General features: G+C 37.3%; 1 protein-coding gene across 2 annotated transcripts in view; it reads right to left on the reverse strand.

The window, feature by feature from the left end:
- Parg (poly(ADP-ribose) glycohydrolase) overlaps positions 1-23,256 on the reverse strand; it is a 141,270-nt gene that overhangs the window by 52,548 nt on the left and 65,466 nt on the right. For both annotated transcript variants that reach the window (XM_074079414.1, XM_074079413.1), the window contains exons 9-11: positions 21,458-21,615; positions 9,664-9,743; positions 4,862-4,922 (exon numbers count right to left, since the gene is read on the reverse strand). In XM_074079414.1, coding sequence (XP_073935515.1) covers positions 4,862-4,922; positions 9,664-9,743; positions 21,458-21,615 — 299 coding nt within the window. The remainder of the gene's footprint in view (positions 1-4,861; positions 4,923-9,663; positions 9,744-21,457; positions 21,616-23,256) is intronic.

Raw genomic sequence — 23,256 nt, forward strand, 5'->3', positions numbered from 1 at the left:
TCTCCCAGCAAACAGAGAAGATGAGTTTCAGAACCTTCTCTGAAGGAAGGCTCAGGAACCAACTTGGAAGCCCCACTCATCACACTAGTAAGAACCTGGGTTAGAATTCAGGCCTGCCTCAAGAGGCAGAAGGGGAGTCTGATCAACTCCCAGTGAGACACCCTAGTAACCACCATTTGGGGTGAAACAGTGTCTCTCAGGTTCAGGGAGTGGGGTAGAAGTACTGTGCTCTATGAGAGTATGTGAAAGTGCAAGCCTGAGACGCAGCCCAGTGGTAAAGCGAATACAGAGTCCTAAGCCGCTGGTCTGTGTGAACTCATATGGTCCACGGAAAGCCCTAACAGAGCCTGCAGTCTGGGGCTTATATGGTTCCACTGCAGCTAAGAGACCGTGAGGAGAGCAGGTGGAGACTGCCAAAGCAAATGGTGTTATTTGTTTTCCCCTGTGTGCCAGAGAGGAGGACCCCTAACCTCCTCTCCACAACCCTCAACCCTTCCATCTCTGTCTGTCTTGATGTCTGGTAACGGGAGGAATGGGAGGATGTCAGAGTAAGAACACCTCCTTAGGGTACATTCTTAAGAACTTTAAGAAGGGATTTAATGGAGATAACTAAGTCAAGATGACTCGTGAGAAGCTTAGAACCTTCTGTGAAATAGACTGGCCTGCTTTTGGTGTGGATGGCCCTTGGATGGGTCATTAGATAAGGTCATAGTCAATAGAGTTTTTGAAGAGGAGCCTGGACACCCAGATCAGTCTCCTTATGCTACTAACTGCTGGCAGGATGCACTCCTTAGTGGGCCCATGTGGCTAAAGCCCCACCTAGAGAAAGCATGTAGGGTCATGGTAGCCAGGATGGCAAAAACTTCCAGGTGCAAGAAAAAATGTAAAAAGCCAGAGAAACCCCTATTAGCAGGGAACCCTGAGGAGATCTCGCCTCCTTATGTGCCACTGTACTCCTCCTTCATGGAAAAGCCTCAGGCTCTGATTGATCTAATGCAGTCCATCATCCAACTCATAAGCCCACCTGGACAGACTGCCGACAGCTTCTTCTGACTCTAAATACAATCTTGGAATGCATGAAGTGAGACATGAGTTCCCTTACCTTCCTGATTGCCCTGTGGCCATGGGGCACAGATAACTTTTGACTCTGATGGCATGGCTACCTTAAAGCTGAGAGGACCTGAAGCCAAGATTCTAACTCTCATGGTTGTACAGGAGGAGGAATGGTGACTCTGTGACTCTAAGAAAGAGATTCCTGAGATGCCTGAGCTTCCCTTTAAGATTCCAGAAGTAAAGGCTGAGGACAACACCACCCCTCCCCAGACTGGCTCAGAACATACCTCCGGTGGTGGTAGAATTAAAGCCAGGAGCTATTCTGTTAGCCAGAGGCAATACTACATTCCTCACAAGGCCCAAATTGGGATCCAAAAACATCCTGACAGACTACCTCTGTACAGTGAACTCAGCAACTGCCACTTTACACCCTGGGGTCCCAAACCCGTACACACTTTTGGGCCTTATCCTAGCTGAGGGAAAGTTCTTTACCTGCTTGGACCTTAAGGATGCATTTTTTTTTTTTTTGCATCTGCCTGGCCCCACAGAGCCAAGCCATCTTTGCCTTCCAATGGGAAAGTTCTAGTAATGGAGAAAAGGGACAGATGGCTTGGATTCAGTTGCCACAAGTCTTCAAAAACTCTCCCACTATCTTTGGAACTGCCTTGGCATCCGACCTAAAGGCTTTCTTGACCAAACAGCATGGATGCACACTCCTTCAGTATGTAGATGACCTTCTATTGGCTGGACCAACTCAGGAGGACTGTATGGAAGGAACTTGCCTCCTTCTCTCTGTTTTGTGCAAGGCAGGCTATAATTTCCCAAAAGAAAGCTCAGATTTCCCAAGATATTGTCAAATTCCTCGGGTTTCACCTATCACAAGGGCAATATAGAATGGGCCCTGAGAGGAAACGGGCCATCTGTTCCATTCCAGTCCCCAAGACTGTAAACAGATTAGAGAATTTCTAGGGGCTACAGGTTTCTGCTGGATCTGGATCCCCAAATACTCTCTCCTTGCAAAACCCCTTTATGAGGCCACAAAGTGAGGAGAAGGGAAACCATGATATGGGGAGAGAAGCAAGAAAAGGCCTATAAAGAAATTAAGAGGGCACTCACAAACACCCCTGCTATGGGCTTGCCAAATGTGATGAAGCCCTTCTTCCTATATGTATCTGAGAGACTGAGGACAGCTGTGGGAGTCTTGACCCAGCTGCTAAGTTCCTGCCACCACCCCATGGCCTATTTATCAAAGCAACTTGATGCAGTTTCCTGAGGCTGACCACACTCCCATCTTGATGGCTGAAGCAGACAAACTTACTTTGGGACAAGAACTCACAGTCTGAGCTCCCCACTCTGTTTTCAAGTATGGACAAGAAATTCTGGAACTGCTAGAAGCCGTATGGGTCCCTAAGCAAATAGCAGTCATGTACTGTTGAGGGAACCAGAACAGGGAGACAACAGCTGTTCAAGGAAACAGAAAAGCTGATAGGGAAGCCAGGCAAGCAGCCCTCACAGGAGGACAAACCTCAGACTCACTGACAGCTGCCTTGTTCCATGCCCTTTATCTGAATGGGACCCATGGTATACTTTACAAGAACAGGCTTGGTTTGAGAATGAAGGAGAAAGTTTCCTGCCGGATGGATGGAGGAAGTTTGCCAATGACTATATTGCAATTCCAGAATCACTAGCTCCCACATTTGTCAAGTAGTTCCATGAAGGAACTCACTCAGGGCGAACAGCTCTCGAGACCCACCTTGGGGCATTTTATGCCAAGCTCTCAGGGACATGGGAGAGGTATGTGCCAAAAACAATCCCTGACAAGGGCCAGGAGTGCCACCCTAGGTGCAGTGTTGGAGGAACTCCTTTTGAAAACCTCATTGTGGACAATACTGGGATGCCACAGGCCAGAAGATATAAATATTTGCTGGTATTTGTCTGCACCTTCTCAGGAAGAGTAAAAGCCTTCCCTACTCAGAGTGAGAAAGCCCAGAAGTAGCCAGGTGCCTGCTAAAGGAAATCATCCCTTGGTTTGGAATACCTATTTTACTGGTTCAGATAATGGGCTGAACTTCACAGCTGAAGTGGTACAGTTGGTGGCTAAGGACTTAGGAATAACTCTGGGGCTTACCACCCCCAGAGTTCAGAGAAAGTAAAACGTATGAACAGGACTCTAAAATGCAATGGGAAAAACAATGTCAGGAGACCCACCTATAACGGGATCAGTGCCTGCTCATAACATTGCTGAGGATTAGGTTTAGCACCACCAAGTGGACACATCTCTCCCCTTTTGAAATTCTTTTGGGGCACCCACTCCCTTTAGTCAAGGGCCTGCAAGGGGACTTTAAGGAAATGAGTGACCTCACCCTGAGACAGCAGATGCAGCCCTCAAGTTGACTCTCTCGAAAATCAATGACTGGGTAAGAAAGAGACTCCCTGTTCCCTGACAACTCCCACACATCCTTATAAATCAGGGGGTGCTGTTTAGGTAAAGGAATGGAATGTTCAACCACTAAAGCCCCACTAGAGGGGCCCTTTTCTTGTTGTTTTGCCCACCCCCACTGCAGTTAAGGTAGCAGAGATCACTGTCTGGATCCACCATGGCCGAGTACCTCATTGCTCTCATGAAGGTGCTCCAGATCACTGCAGGAGAGCAGGATCCTACTTCCAGGAGACAACAATACACCACAATGAGAAGACGTCAGCCCTGCTCTAGTCACTCTGGCGCTGACTAGTCTATGCACGGTGGAAGCCTGAGGAGTCGCCCATCTCACCTCTATGGATGAGTCCCTTCTATGTTTTCTTCTTGCTAATCTTGGTCAGCTCTCTACCTGGGGACCTCCCCCCAGGCCTTGGACTGTGACTTATGCATGTGCACTACCCAACCAGGAAGTACTGTTACCAAAACTCTGGTCCATACTTATTATTTTTGTTCAAACCTGGAAGGGATGGAGTCCCAGTGACCTGTCTGGTTCTCAACCCTAGGTGGGTTTAAGAACTTAATAGGGGCAACATTCTTTGTCTTAGAAGCATGCCTGATACTACCCTGCCTAATCGCTCCGGTACTGCAATCCTTCAGGGTCATTATGGAATATTAACCCCCAGATCAAGATGATGCTCTCTGACCCAGAAGTGGGTCTGAGACTCAAACAGCGGAATGTGGCAGGAAGGAAGGGAGATAATGAGAGACAATGTGTTTGATAATAAGAGATAATGAGTGCAACAGTAAAACAAATCAAAATAAAACAAAAAAAACTGGATTTGAAGAATGTCAAGTAGCACCTAGGGCAAGACCAGAGAAAGGTCAACTCACCCCAGAGGTTAAAACAGACAATGAAATAATATGTGACCATGTATGGGAAAAGCTGTTATCCCTCCCCCCCATTTCTGTAATCTGATCTAAATAGTATATAAGGAAAGCTCCCTTTGTTCTCAGGGTTCAGCCTTTGGACACGAGTCCGCTGAGTCACTGCCAGCCTGCTTAATAAACTTGATTCTCAAAAGCTTTGGTGCCCCGTCTCTCTGTCTGAGCCCTCCTGCAACAATTTCCACTTAATATTATTGTCTTCATACACAAAACTCCTTAATTCTAAACAAAATTTGTTCTAGAAGACAAAACTAAAACAAAATGGCAGAAGCCAAAGAGATACAGATTTTGATTTAAAAGATGATTTTCCTAACAATGACAGAAACTCCGTACTTATGGGGCAATCAGAGGTTGAGAAACCTTTTCAAGAACTGTAAAATAGAATCCTCTCATAGCAAAATAGTTCTTCTAATTCTAAAGGTCTATGATTATTTTAATGATTACCTTTCCCATTCTGGAAATTCTTCAAGACTCTGTCTTGTAAATGTCACCAACCCAGTAGGCTCTAGAAAAGCAATAAAAGAAAAAAAATAAAATAAATTTAAGATTTCAATTTACATATATTCAATAAAAGAACCAGTCTAAATGGTTATAATATAAAATAATGAGGAAATACCAAGTCTATTATACAGATTGAAATACGCTCATCCCTTGTTATCTGTGGGGGTTTCAGTACTACTAGATACCAAAATCTGGATGCTCAAGCTCCTGATATTTACATATAACCTATCACATCCTCCTGTATACTTTAAATCACCTCTAGATTACTGATAATTCCTAATACAATGTAAATGTTAGGTAAATAGTTGATATATCATATTGTTCAGGGAATAATGACAAGGAAAAAAGTCTGTACATGTTACTGCAGATGTTATATTTTTAGATTATTTTAAATCTGTTGTAGGTTACACTGCAGATGGAGCATCCTTGGATACTGAAGGCCAACCACACAATGAAGAACTTACTTAAAATAATATTAGGAAGGTTGGGAGTGTGGCTAAAGCAATAGAGTGCCTTCTCAGTAAGCACGAAACCCTGAGTTTAAACCCCAGTACCATATAAAAATAAAATAATAATGATAATATTAGGAGCTCCTATAAAATAGCAAGTCTTCACTAAATAAAACTATACAACTAACAACCTGGCAGGATTTTAGTACTGGTAATTTTTGGTGATGTTTTCTAAAATGAATATCCTTTTTTTAAAAAAGCACTTAAAAAGATACATAGTTGGTATAACTTAAGAAATAAAGAAAAAACTGAATTCCAATCTGTAGAGTCCTTTTCAAAGAAAAATCTTAATCCTACACTCAAAACCTGGTGAACAGATATATATTTATGTGCTTTTTGATGAAGTAAAATGTCTAAGATTTAAAAAGGAAATCTTTGGACTGTCCTTTGGACTTACACAGTTAAGTCTCTAGCTTAGACATCAGGCAATTGCTCTAACTTACTAGAAGGCACCTAAGGAACAGACAGAATCACTGTGCTCTCAAAGTGCAGAGAAGAATGATGCCATGTTTTTCAAGAAGCAACATATTTGTAAGGATCAAAATGAAGTATTGTTAATTCAGTCAATAATTTTAGAAGTTTTTTTTTCATAACATTTACTTTTTTTAAGCCAGAGGCAAAGCAAAAAATAAATCAGCTGGCCAAAAGTAATCTGCCTGCTTCAAATCAAAGAACAAATTAAAAGACGATGCCATTTCTGTTTTCTTCTGTTACCAAAAAAAAAAAAAAAAAGCTCTTAAGCACAGAGATAGATGTCAGGAACTGTTAGGATGACAGTGTTGAGCCCAAAGAAAACCTAGCAATAATTTCATTCCTTCAGACAGTTCTGCATTTCTTTATGGCCAGTGACATGAAGTAACAACTTAAAAATCATGTGGCACAGCTGTATTAGCAAACAGAATTTTATGCTCCATATGGTGGGTCACTATTTGGGAGACAGAGATAGGAAGATGATGGTTCCTGACCAGCCCCGGGAAAAATCGGTTAGTGAGACCCTATTTCAAAGGATGATTATAAGCTCTCATCTGTAATCCCAGCTCTGTAAGAGGTCACAGGGTAGGAGGACTGCAGCCTGGGCAAAAATCACAAGATCCTATTTGAAAAATAGGAAAGTGTAAAGTGGGCTAGAGGCATGGCTTAAGTGGTAGAGCACTTGCCTAGCAAGCACAAGGTCCTGAGTTCAAACCCCAGTACTGCAGGAAAAAACAACAGAATTTTTTGCTAACACGTATTTTAAAATATTCTTTAGCTTATTTAACTTTAGGACAAATGAATAGCATATTTAAAACATGAGTAACAGACCAAACAATCCAAACTCTAGAGATGCAATTCTACTAGGAAAATAATGTCCATTTCATCATTCAGTTACTTGGCAGAAGTAAATCAATAAGTGTCTTCCATACGCTAAGAGAGACCAAGAGAAATTGATAAACAAACACTGCTGGCAGAGAAAGAGAAAGGAAGGGAGGATATGGTTCTCTAAATATAATTATTAACAAAAATGCCTTTGAGAACATGCCTGTTTCATCAATTTTTGAATATGTAACCTATAAGATACTTTTTCTAAAACTGTATCAAAAACAATTTAATTCAGAAGGCTTTTTAAAATCTTTTGGTCTCGAATATCAGCATTGTGAATATAAAATATAGATGTTTAATAACACTGAAAAACAGGTTCTGGAAAGGTATGGTGACTCAAGCCTGTCATTCCTAGCTACTTGGGAGGCAGAGATCAAAAGATCACAGTTCAAAGCCTGGTCAAAAAGTTCAGGAGATCCCATCTCAACCAATGGCTGTACATGGTGGCATACGCATGTCATCCCCAGATACTTGGGGAAGCACAAGCAGGAGGAGTGTGGTCCAGGACTCCTGCCTAGGCATAGAGCAAGCCCCTATCTCAAAAATAACCTCCAGGGTTGGAGGCATGGTTCAAGTGGTAGAGTGCTTGCCTAGCAAGTATGAGGCCTTCCTTGAGTTCAACCCCCCAGTCAGCACCCCCCTCAACTAAAAGTAGGTTCTACCAGAGTTATGTTTATCAATTCTTTTTTTTTCCCCCACATTCTAAGTTTCTGAAACATGAATATATCCTTTTTAATGGCGCTGTCTGCCATGGGTTTGGATTAAAGTAGGGTTTTCCCATAGAAGATGAGCATCTGCTTTTGCCATCATCTGGAGGTACCAATGACTTGAAATCATATGGATAAAATTCTCTATTACAGGCTTTTGTAGATCACCCAGATAGTAAGACTCCAGATTGATATTTGGAGTTTGTGATTCAAATTTCAGGGGAAATTTTCCCCTATTCTATATAATGCCAAAGTTGAGAGTTAAAAGTTTCTTTACTGTCCGTTTTTTGCATTGCCAGGTTAATTTCTCATGTATCCTTGACCAAGGGCACAGACCTCTTGTGTCTCAGTGTGACAGTTCTCCTATAAGATTTCCCCCATCCTGGTTTTCTTCTTCTTAGAGGTATATTATGTGATGGCACTTCCTATCATCTGTGATGTGTTGGATTTACTAAAATATAAGTACTTTACACAGATTTCAGGAGTCTCTATTCAATCACTAGGCTCCAGAACTTCTATACAGCTGGTCATTGCACGACAAATCTGTTTATTTCCCTCAGTACTTCCTCCTCCAGCCATCAGATTTAGACATTTCACTATATTTTTACAAATAACTAAATTACTACGTATAATAAAAAAGCCAGAAAATAAAATGTCTAATTACAGTTTATTCCTTTAGCCTGACAAACTCATAAGACTTATGAGGGCTTAAACATTTTTAGTTAAAACTTTTGGCTTTTTTGTCTCAAAATATCTGAAATACTAAAACTTAGAAAAGTAAATTAGTTTTCAGAGAAGAAATATATGATTTGACCCCTAGACAGAAAATTAAGCTTTGAATTACTTATTTCTAATAATTCTATTTAGATTTAAAAAGCATGTTAGTAAAAAAAAAAAGTAATCATCTTTCTATCAATTCATTACAAATTCTAATTTGATTTTGTGTCTCATAAACCTGAATGATCCTACGTTTTCCTGAACATTTCATTATGGAGCACAAAACTAAAATTCAATACACTAAAAGATAAATATTTTATCAAAAAAGAATATGATTTTTCCCTTTATACATCGAAATCTTGATACTTGATTTCTTTCCAAAAATCTGAACAATATTCGGCAACATTACATTCAAGGGAAGAAAATACAAAATGTACTATAACGTGAGAAAATTAAGAGTATTACAAAAATGAACCTGTAATGATTCCAACACATGCTTTAAGACAATCACAATCCCACAAGGTGGGTGACCACAAGTGAAAGTACTTATTAGACTTGAGCAGAGTAGACCTGACTTACTTAGCACAAGGAAACTTTTGAAGTATTCTGATTTCCTTTATCATCAACCTGTAGGAAAGGATACCCAAAAGCTAACATATTAAGCATGTATCTTCCTGTTTAAATCTCTGCAACAACCCTATGAAGTAATTATCATTATTATTTTACTTCACAGATGAGAAAATTGAGGCATTAGGTATTAAGGAACTTGGTCAGGGTCATTCAGCTTCTGAGATAGGAGAAGCAATACCAATCTGTCATGAGATGCTCATTACCTGCATTTGTGGGAAATGTACTACTGCTACCTCAGGCTACCATCAGATCTGGCAAAGCAAAATAGTAAGGTCCAATAGAGGAAGACAGACATGTAAACACTAAGTACGACTCAGTTTTTAACAATTCTACAAAGGGCTTAGGGAGACCCAAAAGAGAGGAATGGGTAGGAAAACAATGAATTACTTGATCTATATAAATTAACTTAAGTTAACGTTTCTTACAGCAAAGAGACCTAAAATATATTTTCTGGTCAATATACTTTTTTTTTTTGAAAAATTTACTGATTTTGCTCATAAAAATTCTTTAATGTATATATTAGAGATTTCAATATTGTATTGGGGTGCATGGCTCAAATGGTAAAGTGCTTGCCTAGTAAGCATGAAGCCCTGATTTCAATCCCCAGTACTTTTGTATATGGGTCTAATTTCGGAATCCACATACATTCATGGTATACATTCTTGTATATATGTACCATATACATAAAATCTAAGTTATAACAATGTATCATTGTTGTATAAATCTGGTTTGGGCAGGAAAGACATTCTAAACTCAAAATGTCCCTTGATTTGAATTGTACTCATCAGCATGAAAAATTATAGTAAAAATGAAAGGAATTTACTTTTCTCTGTGACTCTTCGAAAGTAGCAGAAGAGAGTTTTCAGTTTCTCTGGTTTTCTTGATGAACGTCCTTCAAACAACCTGAAAAAGACCAAAACATAAAAGAAGATGGAGGGTGATTTAAAATGCCTTAATAACTCACAAAACACTAAACCTGTATTTCCACCAAGCATTTAAAAAAAGGCACTACCTTTAGTCCCCCAAGGTCAACTTGGGCCAGTCAGTTAATGCACAGCCATTTTCCTCAAGGCAAATACTATTTTATGCACAACAATACTAAGTACTTACATAACTGGAGAAAAATGGTAGCTGAAAAATTATCACATCTGACTGTCTATAGTAAAATGAGGGGAATACGATGAGGGGAGAGACACAGGCAAGTATGACAAGATAATGAAGGATGATTAAATGAGCAGACTTCGATATTTAAGCAAGTAGATTCTGTGACAGACTGAATTCTGGTCTCCCAATATTCATATGTTGAAGCTGGAATCTCCAAACAGCTGTATTTGCAAGGGCCTGTGAGGAAGTGGTAAGGGTTAATTGAGGTCACAGATTAATCTATAGGATTGGGCTCCTCAGAAGAAGAGAATGAGTCGGAGTGTACTCTCTGCCATGTGAGGACACAGAGAAAAGGCAATAATCTTCAAGACCTCATTTGGCACCTAATTGGCCAACACCTTAATCTGGGATGGTAGCCTCCAGAACTGTGAGAAAATAAATTTTCTGTGGTTTGAGTCACCCATCCTATGGTTATTTTGTATAGCAGTCCAAGATGACTAATACAGATCCTTTGCTTGGTAACCAAAACAGTGCCTACCCTATGTTATTCAGTTTCCAGCAACCTGGATCTGCTCTACTTAATTTGGTTTTCTTTGAAATGGCATGGCATTGTTATTGGTAACATATAATTTAATTTACCCTGAGGAAAGAAAAACAGGCTCTAGAAGTGTATGAACTGAGTAAGTAGTTCACTAAGGATTTCTCACAAAAAAGCATGCTTTGGGGCATAACAAATAGCTTTCCAAAGGCATTTTAAAATTATAGGAAGATTCAGGGGCAATAAATGATAAGGATTCTCTGCCTCCAGTCATATACTCTGACTTTAAATCCAGAATCCCTTCAAGTAAAAGTTCATTTTAATAAGTGCTAAAATGGATAACATTTTTCTTTATGATTAGAAGAGCAAGCTTACATAAGTATGTACAGAGGAAAAAGTTAACTTCATGAGAAATCCTATTGAGGAATTAAAATGAATTAGGAAAAGGGAAGGAAATGTGGACTACAAAGGACCCTGTTCATGATCTGAAATCTACATTGAGGGTGGTGTTCTAGAAAAACAATTTATATGAATAGTTACTTTCTAAACAGAACACTAATGCCAGGTAGAATTTCAACCTAATCTAAAATCAAACCTATGTTTAAAAAATAGGTAAAGACCATGTTTATAATAATTCTCACACATTTCAGACTAATTTCTAAGAATATTTAATTCACGTATTATTAAATACAACTGCCAGCTAACAAAAGGATCATAAAGAATGCAAGTTTCAGGTTGACTTCTCTGCAATATGCCAACCAAAACAGAGTTTGTTTAAATCAAAGTGATAGTCAAAATGGAGAAGCCACTTGGCAGTTTAATTAAATACCCTATAACACTAAATAAGATTTACTAAATGAATACCTTGGGCTCTGTTGCAAAATCCCTTTGTAGGGTTACTACTCAGTGGTGGAAAACACTGTGAATGTAAAAGCAGCCACCACCTTTCTCTAGAAATGAATTGATGTATTATACAATTCAATTAAAGGGAAAAAGTTCCTCATCAATAGAACTACTGCAGACAGAGAAGAACATGGCTATTGCTCTTAAAGAATAATTTCCTAAAACACAAAAAGAGAAAAATGTCTCTACATTCTATATGTGGTCAGCTGTTTGTAAAATTGCATAGGAGGCCACATGTTTTATAATCATGAGGTCAAATTATTAACCACAGAGCCCCTCGGGACTATGGATTTACTACCCTGGTTGATTTGGACTTTCCTGGAAAATTATATGGCTGTTATTATCACTACAAATGAGTGCCACTATTTATCTTGTAAGTCTAAATCTTACAGGTACAAATTAAACAGAATCTCAATGTACTTCATTTATTTGTTGCTCCAAGTCTAATTTCAAATCACTGTGTAACTAAACAGGCTTTCCCATTTTCCTGATAAGAAGCAGAAAGGGTATGTGTTTATGCAAAAATGGAGACAAAGTCAGAGGAAATGAAGCAAGTTTAAAACCTTTATAACAAATCACAGACTTGGCTGCTCTGACATTTTAAAGCACTATGTATAGCTACCCAAATAAAATAAGTTATCTTGTTACTGCAATAAGAGAAAATAACAGAAATGTACAGGCAACAAGCATGAAAGGAAGTCATCATAAGAGTGATGTACAATTTGAGGGATAATGTGTTCTCAGGAAGAGGAAGAAAAGAGACTGAGGACAGAGCCAGAGAAGGAGGAAGGAAGAGAGAGAGGCTGACAGAAATGAGGCCGAGATAGAGAGAAGATATAAGAGAGACACAAAAACAGAGGAAAGAACAGTAAAGACAAATACATAAAGCAGAGAGAGGGAGACCTCGTAACAATCAAGCATCATTCAATTTTTAACGTCCCAACATTTTTTTTTTTACAAATTAGATTTCTCAAGTCCTGCGTATGTATATTTCAAGGTATATTTTGAATCAGTGTCATATATGTGAATGTACACATAAAGCAGGCCATAACTCTTGTGTATGTGGAAAAGACATTTTGGTCTCTTACTAAAGGATAAGTATAGATGATTTTAAAAAGCCAGTAAGGCAAACACACTTTTTAAACAAAACAGTTTGCATTTTCAAGGAAAGAAGTCAATCAAGGGTCAGATACTTATTAACTGGTGCTTTTCTTTCCATACTTATAAAGAGAAACATTGTTTAATAAAATCTTTCCCTGAATGGAATATTCATATTATTACTGGAATTAAATTCTACACACACACACACACACACACACACACACACACACACACACACACAGTTTTAAGTTAAGGATTAATTCCATTAGTATACAGTAAATCAAGCTCAAAGCACTATAACTTTAAAGCAGAAGCAAGTGATAATACAGGACCCAGCCAGAAAGTCCTTCCTGCTCCTTTGTGAGGCACTCTGCCATATGGCCCCAGAAGCATTTCCAATCCAGGGAAGAAGCAGATATAAAAGCCTCCTGGGCTGACCACTGCTGAGACCCACAATTTATCTCTGACCATCTAGTTTCCATGCAATTTCAGAAGCATCAATGCTAATCACATTGGAAGCCTTTATATGAATGTTTAGGCCATGAAAGGCAAGCAGGGGAAAAGGTCAGGAGTATTTAACATAACTAAACAGGTCTGGAAGAACACAACAATAAATAAAAAAGGAAGACTTATTCAATTTATTGACGTCAGTCTCCTACCACTACTCAATCAGCTAGCTATACCTCATTTGAGATTAAATACGCTTACATACTAACATACATACACAAACCTCTCTCAATTGCCAGAAACTATAATAATAAAAACAAACTATGCAAAAAAGGAAACACATCAACAACAAAATGCTACATAATCAGTTTACCAAATGGGTCACCAGATTAAGTATTTGATCTTTTAGAAACCACACAGAAAAGGGGAACTTTGGGTTGTCTTCCCATTCTGTTCTTGAGAGGCAGTGAGACACAAAGAAAAGCACTGAGTCTGAATAGAAGAAAAGTCATTTACTCTCCCTGAACCTCACTAGTGTAGAAGTTTCCCTACCTAGAAACTTCCACAGATAGAATCAAAGTGAGTCTCAATGGATGTATCAACAGTATGTACAGTCATTGCTCTCATTTGTTAGTTTAGGTTCATTAAAATAAATATCATCTCATAGTAATAGGAAAGTGCATTCTGGCTGCTGAAAATCCCTATAACAATTGTGGAAACTATCATGGGCTTACCAGTTTTAATTCATTTTTTAATGTTCTGGCATCTAAAACAACATCCATTACTCAGGAAGACAAGAGTATGTCTGGCTTCAACAGACCTAGTTAAACTCTTATTTGGTGAAAATATTATTTAATACAAGCTTAAATCCCTCTGGACTTACAGATGGCTTTGGTTCATTTAACAGAGTAAGTATTATCCCTAAAAATTGTTCTAAATTCTGATTAGCTATGAGATAATAGGTATTAACCTGGTTCACTCAATGGGAGACTGTGCAGCAAGGCGGTTAAGGAACACAGCTTCTAGAAATAGACTATATGTTGAGTTGAATCCAAATTCTACCAGTTATTGTGTTAACTTGGTGAAGTAACTTACATCTCTTTATCTGGAAAACAGGAATAACAGCAATACCTAATTCATATTGCTGAAGTGAGGATTAAGTAAAAAATAATTTAGCAGTGATTAGCATGTAACTGTTCAATTAGCTATCATTAAAAGATATTTTCATGGGAAAACTTTTTCAGATAATGATGGTGTAAGATGAGGTATTTGTGCTAAAATAAGGCATTATATAACAGCCAGGAAAAAAACAACATGCATTTACATAAAGGGCTTGCATTGTTCTAATCTATATTCCTACTATTAAGATAAACAGTCCGGCCTTGTATCTTATCAAGGCAAGCATGCTGACATTCAGGGCCAACCAACTTCTGGATAAATGACCAAGCACAATGGAAAACATAAACCTGCTATTGTCAAGCTGTTTCAGAGTTCACACAAGAAATTCAGCTGGTCATGACAATAGAGTGACTAGTCTATAACACTATACCTAACAGAAAACAACACAGAAATGAAAAAGTAATAAGCCTCTATTCTCCAAGCTGATAAAATATACTTGGCATTAGAAAATAAGCATTCTTTAGAGCTACTTCAAGGTTAACATCCTAATTAAAATTAATAACTTTTCCATAAGTTTCATCCCAATGTTGTGTTGTACAACCTAAGGAAATCTATTTCCAAATATCCTTCTGAAAATTCAGACAAACTAAAAGCCTACTAACATTTTAAGTCAAACTGCATCAGTTCTTTATAGTTTAGGTAAAATAAATGTACTTATTATTCTCATCCAATAATGAAAAAAGTGTACAGCTAAAAACAAAGTCATTTTAAAACTAGAACACACATAAAAATTAATATAAATTTTGGTAATTATGGGAAGTCACCAAAGCTAAGCAATCCAAGGACTTCTTGGTTTCTGTCCATCGGCCATTCTGCACCTAGAGTATTTACTGTTGAGAAGAGAAAGCTGACAGCACTGCATGTCCCCATCACTAGTGGACTCTGTGGATTTTGTTTCTTTCACATGTGAACAGAACTCTTAGGATAAATTACAGGCAATAAACACGTGTCCATGAAAGTACAATTGTGAGGAAGCTACCTATACCTTTTTCAAAAGTCTATGGAATTCTACTCTCAAAATGAAATTACAAAAATCATCTACTCTTTTGTTAACTTTGTTTCCTACATAATTCTGATGACTTCTTTATTCCTCCTCTTAAGTAACTATTTTTCTCCTAAATATAAAAGAAGTATATGCTCACTATAAATCATTTAAAACCTTAGAAAAGGGTGAAATAAAACTATTAAATGTATTGTTTATCTCACCACCCAATGGTAATATTTTGGCTAATTTTCTTGTCATTCTGATTTTCTATGCTATACACCTGTACGTATGGATGCAAACAGAGGTATATTAATAGATACATATGTATAGTTATCATTCTCCATAGAGGAAAAAGCTATATACATTTACAAGAATTAGGACCAATGGTATCTGGGAAGAATTTAAATACTGAATTCATAATGGTTGAGACAGAATGTATGGAATTTTTTTAAATATGGTATAGCCAAGGCTAGGCAAGGCTAGGCTAGCTACCTGGGAGGCAGAAATCAGGAGGAATTGTGATTCCAGACCAGACTGGGGAAAAATTAGTGAGACACCATCTCAACAAACAAGTTGGAATATGGTGTATGCCTGTCATCCCAGCTATGCAGGAGGCATAAGTAGGAGAATCACAGTCCAGGGCAGCCAGGCAAAAACATTAAAAAAATGACTAAAGCCAAAAGGACTGGTTGTTCCCATTCTCACTGTAAAGACAACCCATTTTCAGTCTATTAGGTGCATTCCATTCCTAATAAACTTTCCTAACACTTTCACTACATTTCCATGTCTTGCCTGACTTCTTCTCTCACCAGACACAAGGACCATGGAAGATACTAGTGCTGACTTTTAGGGAATATTTTTCATGCTGTGACTCAGGATCTCTGATCTAATAAATCTTAACTTGGATAACAGATCTAATTGCTTAAATCTGCTTCTGCAAAAGGATATAAAACTACAAATGATACAGCTCAAAAGCATGTCTCCTCCTCTTTGAACATGACTACTGCTGGATATGATATCCAAGAAATCCTAGCTGTCCCCATCCACAGAAAGCAAGTTCCAGAGACTCCTGACCTAGGCCTATGCCCCAAATGAGCAGGAGGTAGCCAGGAATGATTTCAACTTCCTATTTCCTAAAAGACTTTAAGGGTCTCTAGTTCTTCAGAGGGGAATGTCAGGAAGCAGTTAACTGTGAGTGATAGGGCATGCAAAGGGAACCTAACATGACGAATTCTTCTAGGTCTCTGAAAGAAAACACTGCAAGTCCTAATAGCCTCTATTAGGATCAAAATAGCCCACCGAGGTCATGGGATGTCCCAAGATGCTTCTAAGTCACCCACCCTAAGGTAGGTCAACACCAATTTATGCGTCTTAACAAAACAAAGACCCAGCCAGTAAATCAGATCCTGGGGTGTCAGGTGGACCCAATAATATTTGGTACTTTCTAAATCTATAGACCTACCCTAGCCTCTTGACACAGTGTCATAAACAGCTTCGTGAGCTGGTCCTAGGGAGGGACTTAACACTCCAAGCCCTTTCACCTCAATAAAAACTGGTGCCAAGGTAAAAATAACTGTTGTTCTCATTCTCACTCTAGAAACAACAGCTTTCAGCCTATTGAAAGTCCTTTCCTAATAAACTTTACTATCATTTTCACTACAAAAACAAGGTTGGGGGGGTGGCTAACATTGGAGGGCACCTGCATAGCAAGCCTGAGACCCTTAGTTCAATCCCCAGTACTGCCAATAAAATAAAATAAAAGGTAGGGTTGGAAATACCTTGACAAAAATAGTTAAGTACTGTTTTTAAATATTAGTTAAAATATTGGCTCACTACACTCTCAGTCATGTTGAAAATGTCCGTAACAAAGTTTTTAAAATAACTTTTGGAAAAGAAATGTTCTGATACAATCTTAACTTGGTTAGAAGAAACACAGTGCTTCCTTAAAAAAAAAAATCAGAAGTGTACAATTAAGTAAAAAAACAAAACAATCTCCTGAGAAAGTCTGAAGCTAAGGCACCAAAACTTTAACTTGGAGATTTATCAAGGTACACACAATAATGGATTCTATATCCCAGAAATAAAACGTGAATGGTTAGTGGGACATGAACTCTAAAGCATTATTAATTAGAACTACTTTTCACCAAAAGCAAGAAAACAGAAAAACAGGCCCAGAACCACTGAGATTGTTTCCAGAGTTCTGGTTAGAAAATTTATAATTGATAGCACTCTGGCAGATTCTAGACTTATTCAAGTATTTATCATAAATAAAAAGAAAGGCTACTTACTCTGGAGATTCCATATTACAAACACAACTAATACTCTTTGCACAGAAAATTATACTTCTAAGCAATCAAATTTTCATTTCTTTACTTATATGTAAAATTTGACCATTTCTTTCTCTGTATTTAAAAAGAAAACCTGCAAGAGATGCACAACCTTAACTTCTAGTGAGCCTGTTTTTACAGTAAAGAAAATGATTTAATAATTTTTTCTAAAAAGCAAAAAGATTATATTTAATGAACAGGTTCTTGGTACACCTCCACTCATAGACACTGATGTTCTTTGTGTTCTCTCAATCCTATCCCACATACTAAAGAAATGAAAGGTTAAATCTACATTTAAGTATATATGGCTTAAAAATAAAGCATCTCATAAATCCTAAGAATAAGATGCAGTTTGAAAAGATAGTAGACTGTAAACAAAGGGTCTAAATTACAGTCTTAGCACTCTGCCATTAACCAACTCCATAACTCAAAACAAGTCACTTAATTATCTCAAATGTTTCATGTAAAATTTATTTTCATTCATTCAATAAGAATTTATTGAAGTCTACAATAAATGAGATTTTGTGAAACAGCAAAGAACAAGACAGGTAAGCTCCCTGTCCCACTGCAAGGATTAAATAACCAATTACAGCAAAGGAGGGCTTGTGGTATAGTAAGAAAACTGGAAGACTATAGGTCCACATCTGATTGTATGAACCTAAAAAGTACCCAGGATGCCACTCCAGTCGTCTGTCATTTTCATATCCATTACCCCTTCAAAGGTCTCCACTCCTCTCTCCTGCACCACTATACTATTCCAGCTACCAATCTCTCCTGGTACACTACAATAGTATCCTCAACTGGATAAACTCATGCACTATGGCTCTCTTCATTCAATTCCCATACTACAGTCAAAACAAGCCATGAAAATGTAAATCTGATTGTGAGTGCCAGTCTGTCCTTACTGCCAAATCAACTGCTTTCCACTTTTTCTGCAAGGCATACCTATTTGTGCAGCTCTCCTTTCTGCATGATGCTTTTCTCTCAATGCTGTAGTCACATTGGTCTTCTATTATTTCTAGGCAATTCAAGTCCTCTCCACAGTGCCTTTTCTAATACAAATCCACCCCTCCTTTACTTCTTGGTAATAACTTCCACTCACCCTTTCATATTTAGTTCAAAAGTTGTTTCTTTAAATAAAGGTACCTTTATTATTAAATCATCCATCTCTATCAGAGTGCCATAGGCTGTGTACCTCTCCTTTATGTAACAGAAGAGGTTATCATAGGAAGAGTACTATAGGATATATGAACCTATCTTGGCAGAATTGGAGATACCAGAAATGGTGACTTGTGAACAGAGTCTCGAGGAAGAATAAAAGGCATGTGGACAGAAGGGCTATACAGGCAGCTGTATAGTTTAAAAAATGAGGTAATTCTATGTAAGATAAGAACTGGGAATCTGGCTTATCCCTTCTCTGTGACCCCAGTACCCTTACACGCAGTGGAAAATACAGTAGTTGTTCACTGTGTATTTGAACTACCCTACATGACTAAGCAGTATTTTCTTAAAACAAATTTAGCTACTGATATTTGGAAAAACATGCTCCTCACAATTGATATTTATGCAACTAAAGAGAATACGATAAAAAATGGGTACCATCCTGTTTGCCAACACTGGGATTTTAAAGAAATTTTACACAAATAACATTATTTTTGTTTTCTGTCCTTTCCCCTTTAGTGTTGATATAACAGGGAATAATTACATATAATAACAAATGTTGTCATTGGTATTTTAATACTAAGAGTCCTTAAAAATTTAACCCAGGAATCATGACAGTTCAGAGTATTCTTATATTCAAATAATTTTTACGCATTTGCTAAAAACAAATCTTCCCTACAATAATCATCCTGAAATGTCTTACTTTAAAATTTGCATTAGGTATTAATCAGCTGGATTATAGAAATTTTTCTCATCTTAAAATAATGAAGAATTCTGTAACTACAAGTGACTGAAGTAAGGCCTTTGGGACTAACACTCTGTGACTGGAAAAAACTGTGAATACATTTCTCCAATGTTAGATATGTGGAGTTGTCAGAAATGTTGCCCATATAAAATAAATTACATTAGAAACAATGATACTCCAGTAGCAATAAGCACACCTATTACCCAGATCTTAGTCTTTAAACAAAAGGAAATAGTGATCCTAATGGGAAAACAGTTGATGGTAGAACTAGAAAATATAAGATAAGCCTAGAACATTTTATGATTCCAGAAAGGAAGAAAATACTCAAAAAAAAAAAAAAAAAAGGGAGCTTGTTAAAGGAACTGAGGAGCCAACCTGAAGGAAACCTAATAACCAAAACTAGAAACATTTGAGTAGCAAAATAAAAAATGGTAGCATTCAATTTTAATATGTACAATAAAATAAAGATCCACGAGTCCATTCTGATATTTTTAAAATGGGAGATAAGGGACAGTTCTTCCTTACAGAGTCAAATGAATACTGCAAAAAAAAGGGAAACAGAAAAATTACAGTAGGCAAACATTATCATAATAATAACTACACACAAGACTCACAAGAGGATGCTAAAATTAGTGGGGAAAATGTAAGACAGAGCTTTGCATAGTGTTTTATCTTCCCCACAAGAAAACAGAACTAGAGTACTGTTACCGTGGAAAGACTCACAGACACTATTATCACCAGCACTAAGAAGAATCATGAGCCCACTAATGTGATGCACTTTAGCAGGACACAAAATGTATGACCGCATCCCAATTTTGAAAGAACTTCAGAAACCCAGATTGAAAACATTCTACAATTTAATGTGTAATCTTTGAAGTGTCAAAGTCATAAAAGAAAAGAAAAAATAAACTAACCAACAAGCCCCCACCCTCAAAAAAAAAAAAAACACCTCAGGAAGAGATTGCAGGAGACTAAGCAAACAAATGCAATCAATGTAAGATGCTGTGTACAATCTAAGAATAGAGAAAGGGGACAGCAGAAAAACTGGCAGGATTCAAATAAGGTCAGTATATCTGTTCCTAATTTTGATCATTTTACTATATTTTCAAAAGGTATCAGCATAAGGTAAAAGTAGTTGAAATGCACACAGGAATTCTCAGTATTACTTTTGCAAATTTTCTGTGTGTCTAATTAGTTCAAAATAAAAAATCTTTAAGAAACTACATTAAAAAGGTAAATTAAAATCTATAAAAACAGTATGGCAAACAGAAATGTCTTTTTTGTTTGTCTCATGACTGTAGCTCCGATTTAGCATGCTGCCCACACTGACTCAGAGCCAGGATATAAGGAGATTAGAGGTAGCAGAGGTGCACATTACATAAACCTACTGGGAAAGAGGAGCACCTATTATAACAGCTTTCTAAAGGCTTGTTCCTGTACTTCAGGAAGAAAACGCACACTTTGTTCATAGATCCCGTAAAGATAATCTCAAGTGAAGAAACAAAAAGAAGTGGGGGATTAAAGGATTGGGGACTGAGAGGGGAAAAAAGGAGGGAAAATGACAATCATTTGCCAAGAAGATTCCTTACAATGTTTTCATTTGCGTAGATGATAGAATATTCATTGGGAAAAACAACTGAAATCTATAACTTTATCAATATTATTTGACCAGTATTAATTTGACACCTTACATGTTTCCAAGTCTCATGACTTGATGATATTCCTACTTTCTAATATCTTTATAGAAAGTAAGACTCTTATTTCTATTTTCATATTAGTTCAGCAAATAAGCAATATAACGTACAGCAAATATTCCTGTCACTAATCAAACCAGAGGCAGAGGAAACTCAAAGCATTCAGAGGAGGATAATTTGAGAGGATGGAAAAAATATCAGCATTGCAATAACTAAGATGAAACCTTAGTTCTGTGACTTACTGGCTCCTGGATTCCAAACAAGTACTTTACCTCTATGAACCTTAATTATCTTGCCTTCAAAACAGTAAAAACATCACTTAACTCACAATAAAGATGTATGTAAAATGCTTAACCTCTGGCAAATCAAAAAATATTGGTTAGTTCCATCTTTATCTATTTCGCTGTGAAAGAGGTGTTTTCTGCAAACGTACCGATTGAAGTTGATATCTGGGTAACTAGAATACTCCGATTTCATCTTAGCATTTCGTCGGGGAAATGTGCAGAAGAAAGCATTAGCTAAAAGACTGGCAATCTGTTCCTGCGATATTGTAATGGAATGATTCATCTTCTGTTTCAGGAGTGGTATTGGCTGATGAAGGAAACAAAAAATATAGACAAGAAAAGCAATAATTAGTTTAGTAATTTCGAAAGCAGAGGCACCAAATTACATTTGTTAAATTAAGGCAGGGATAATTTCAGGCCTGAATCCTTAAGTCAGCAATATTATTAAAGTCAAAGGTTGCTGCTTATCAGAGATGATCGAGAAAAATGTACTTCTTCGACAAAGTGCAGATTTCTAATCAATAATGAGGATACTGAAGAAAACACAAAACATTACTTACTAATGAAAAACGAGATTGCTTTAGCAAGTAAATAGAAACACATTATCCATGTAATGAAAAACTAAAACAAAAGATGAAACAAAAATACTGGCATTATTGTTTATGTTAAATTCTGTTCTTATATTAAAAATAGGTGGACAGAGCAATTGTACTTAGTCCTAAATAAAATGATCTTACATAAATGGTTCAATATGTAAGTATATAAATAAGTATATTCCTTCTCTCTCTTTTTTTTTGGGGAGGATACTGGGGTTTGACTTTGAGGCCTTTTAGCTAGACAAGTGCTCTACCACTTGAGTCACTCTGTTAGCCCTTCTTTGGTGTGTGTTGGGTATTTTCAAGATAGGGTCTCATAAACTATTTGCCCTGGCCTGGCCTTAAACCTGTGATCTGCCTGATTTCTCCCTGCTGAGTAGTTGGATTAAAGGTGTGAGCCACTGATGCCTGACTTTTTTTTCTTTGAAGTTTAAACAAGGATGTATTTTAGTATAACAGGATAAAGTAGGGAGAAGTGGGGAAGGGAAAGAAAAACTGCATTTTTTTCTATGGAACAGAAATATATATAGTGTTAGAATAAAAGTTTGATAGAAGGAAGAAAAGGTTAAATTTACAGTTCAACTATTTCTCTTAGAAAACTTCAAAGGTAAAGAACTGAATATTCTCACTATGGTATCCCTTCTTTCAGGCTTCAGTCATCACCATTTCTAAAAGGAAACTGATCTCCATTTCCTGTCCTAAACATTTATTTACCACCCAACTATGAAGTTACAGAAGTTGACAGAGTATCAATGGCTTAAAGCAAATTACTACTTGGTATTAGTGAGAAATGAGTTTTTAACTACCATTCACCATATTATCCTGAAAAATTATTTCAAAAATCAATTAAGAATATTTCAGACTTAATGGACTTGAAACACAAACATTTCCTATCCCCTAAATAAACACAGCATAATTTTAAAAAGAATAAATGATTTCTGCTCTCATGGTGAAGAGAAATGTCTAGAAGCTAATATTCAGGAGAAAGCTAGATAAAATAAGAGACTGGTTACAGTGAACCAAGATACTTTTCCAAAATTGATTTCCTTTTTTCTTTACAAATCTAAAATTTACTTTTTAGATTTGTCCTACAGAGCTTTAATGTGATAAATCATTAAATACCAAAATATACAATTTACCTTGTTAGAAATGTATTTTCATTTCAAATTTAAATCTTAACTTTAACAACAGTTTGACTTTTCAGTATAGGACAGAACACAGAATTAAGATGTTCTTGGGCCAGGTATGTCTGTAATCCCAGCATCCAGAAGGCTGAGGAAGAGGGAGCATCAGTTTGAGGCCAGCCTGGAGGGAGAGAAGGAGGGAAGGAGGGAGGGAAGGAGGGAAGGAGG

Source organism: Castor canadensis, chromosome 7 (assembly GCF_047511655.1).
Source record: "Castor canadensis chromosome 7, mCasCan1.hap1v2, whole genome shotgun sequence".
In the NCBI taxonomy this organism is placed as follows: Eukaryota; Metazoa; Chordata; class Mammalia; order Rodentia; family Castoridae; genus Castor; species Castor canadensis.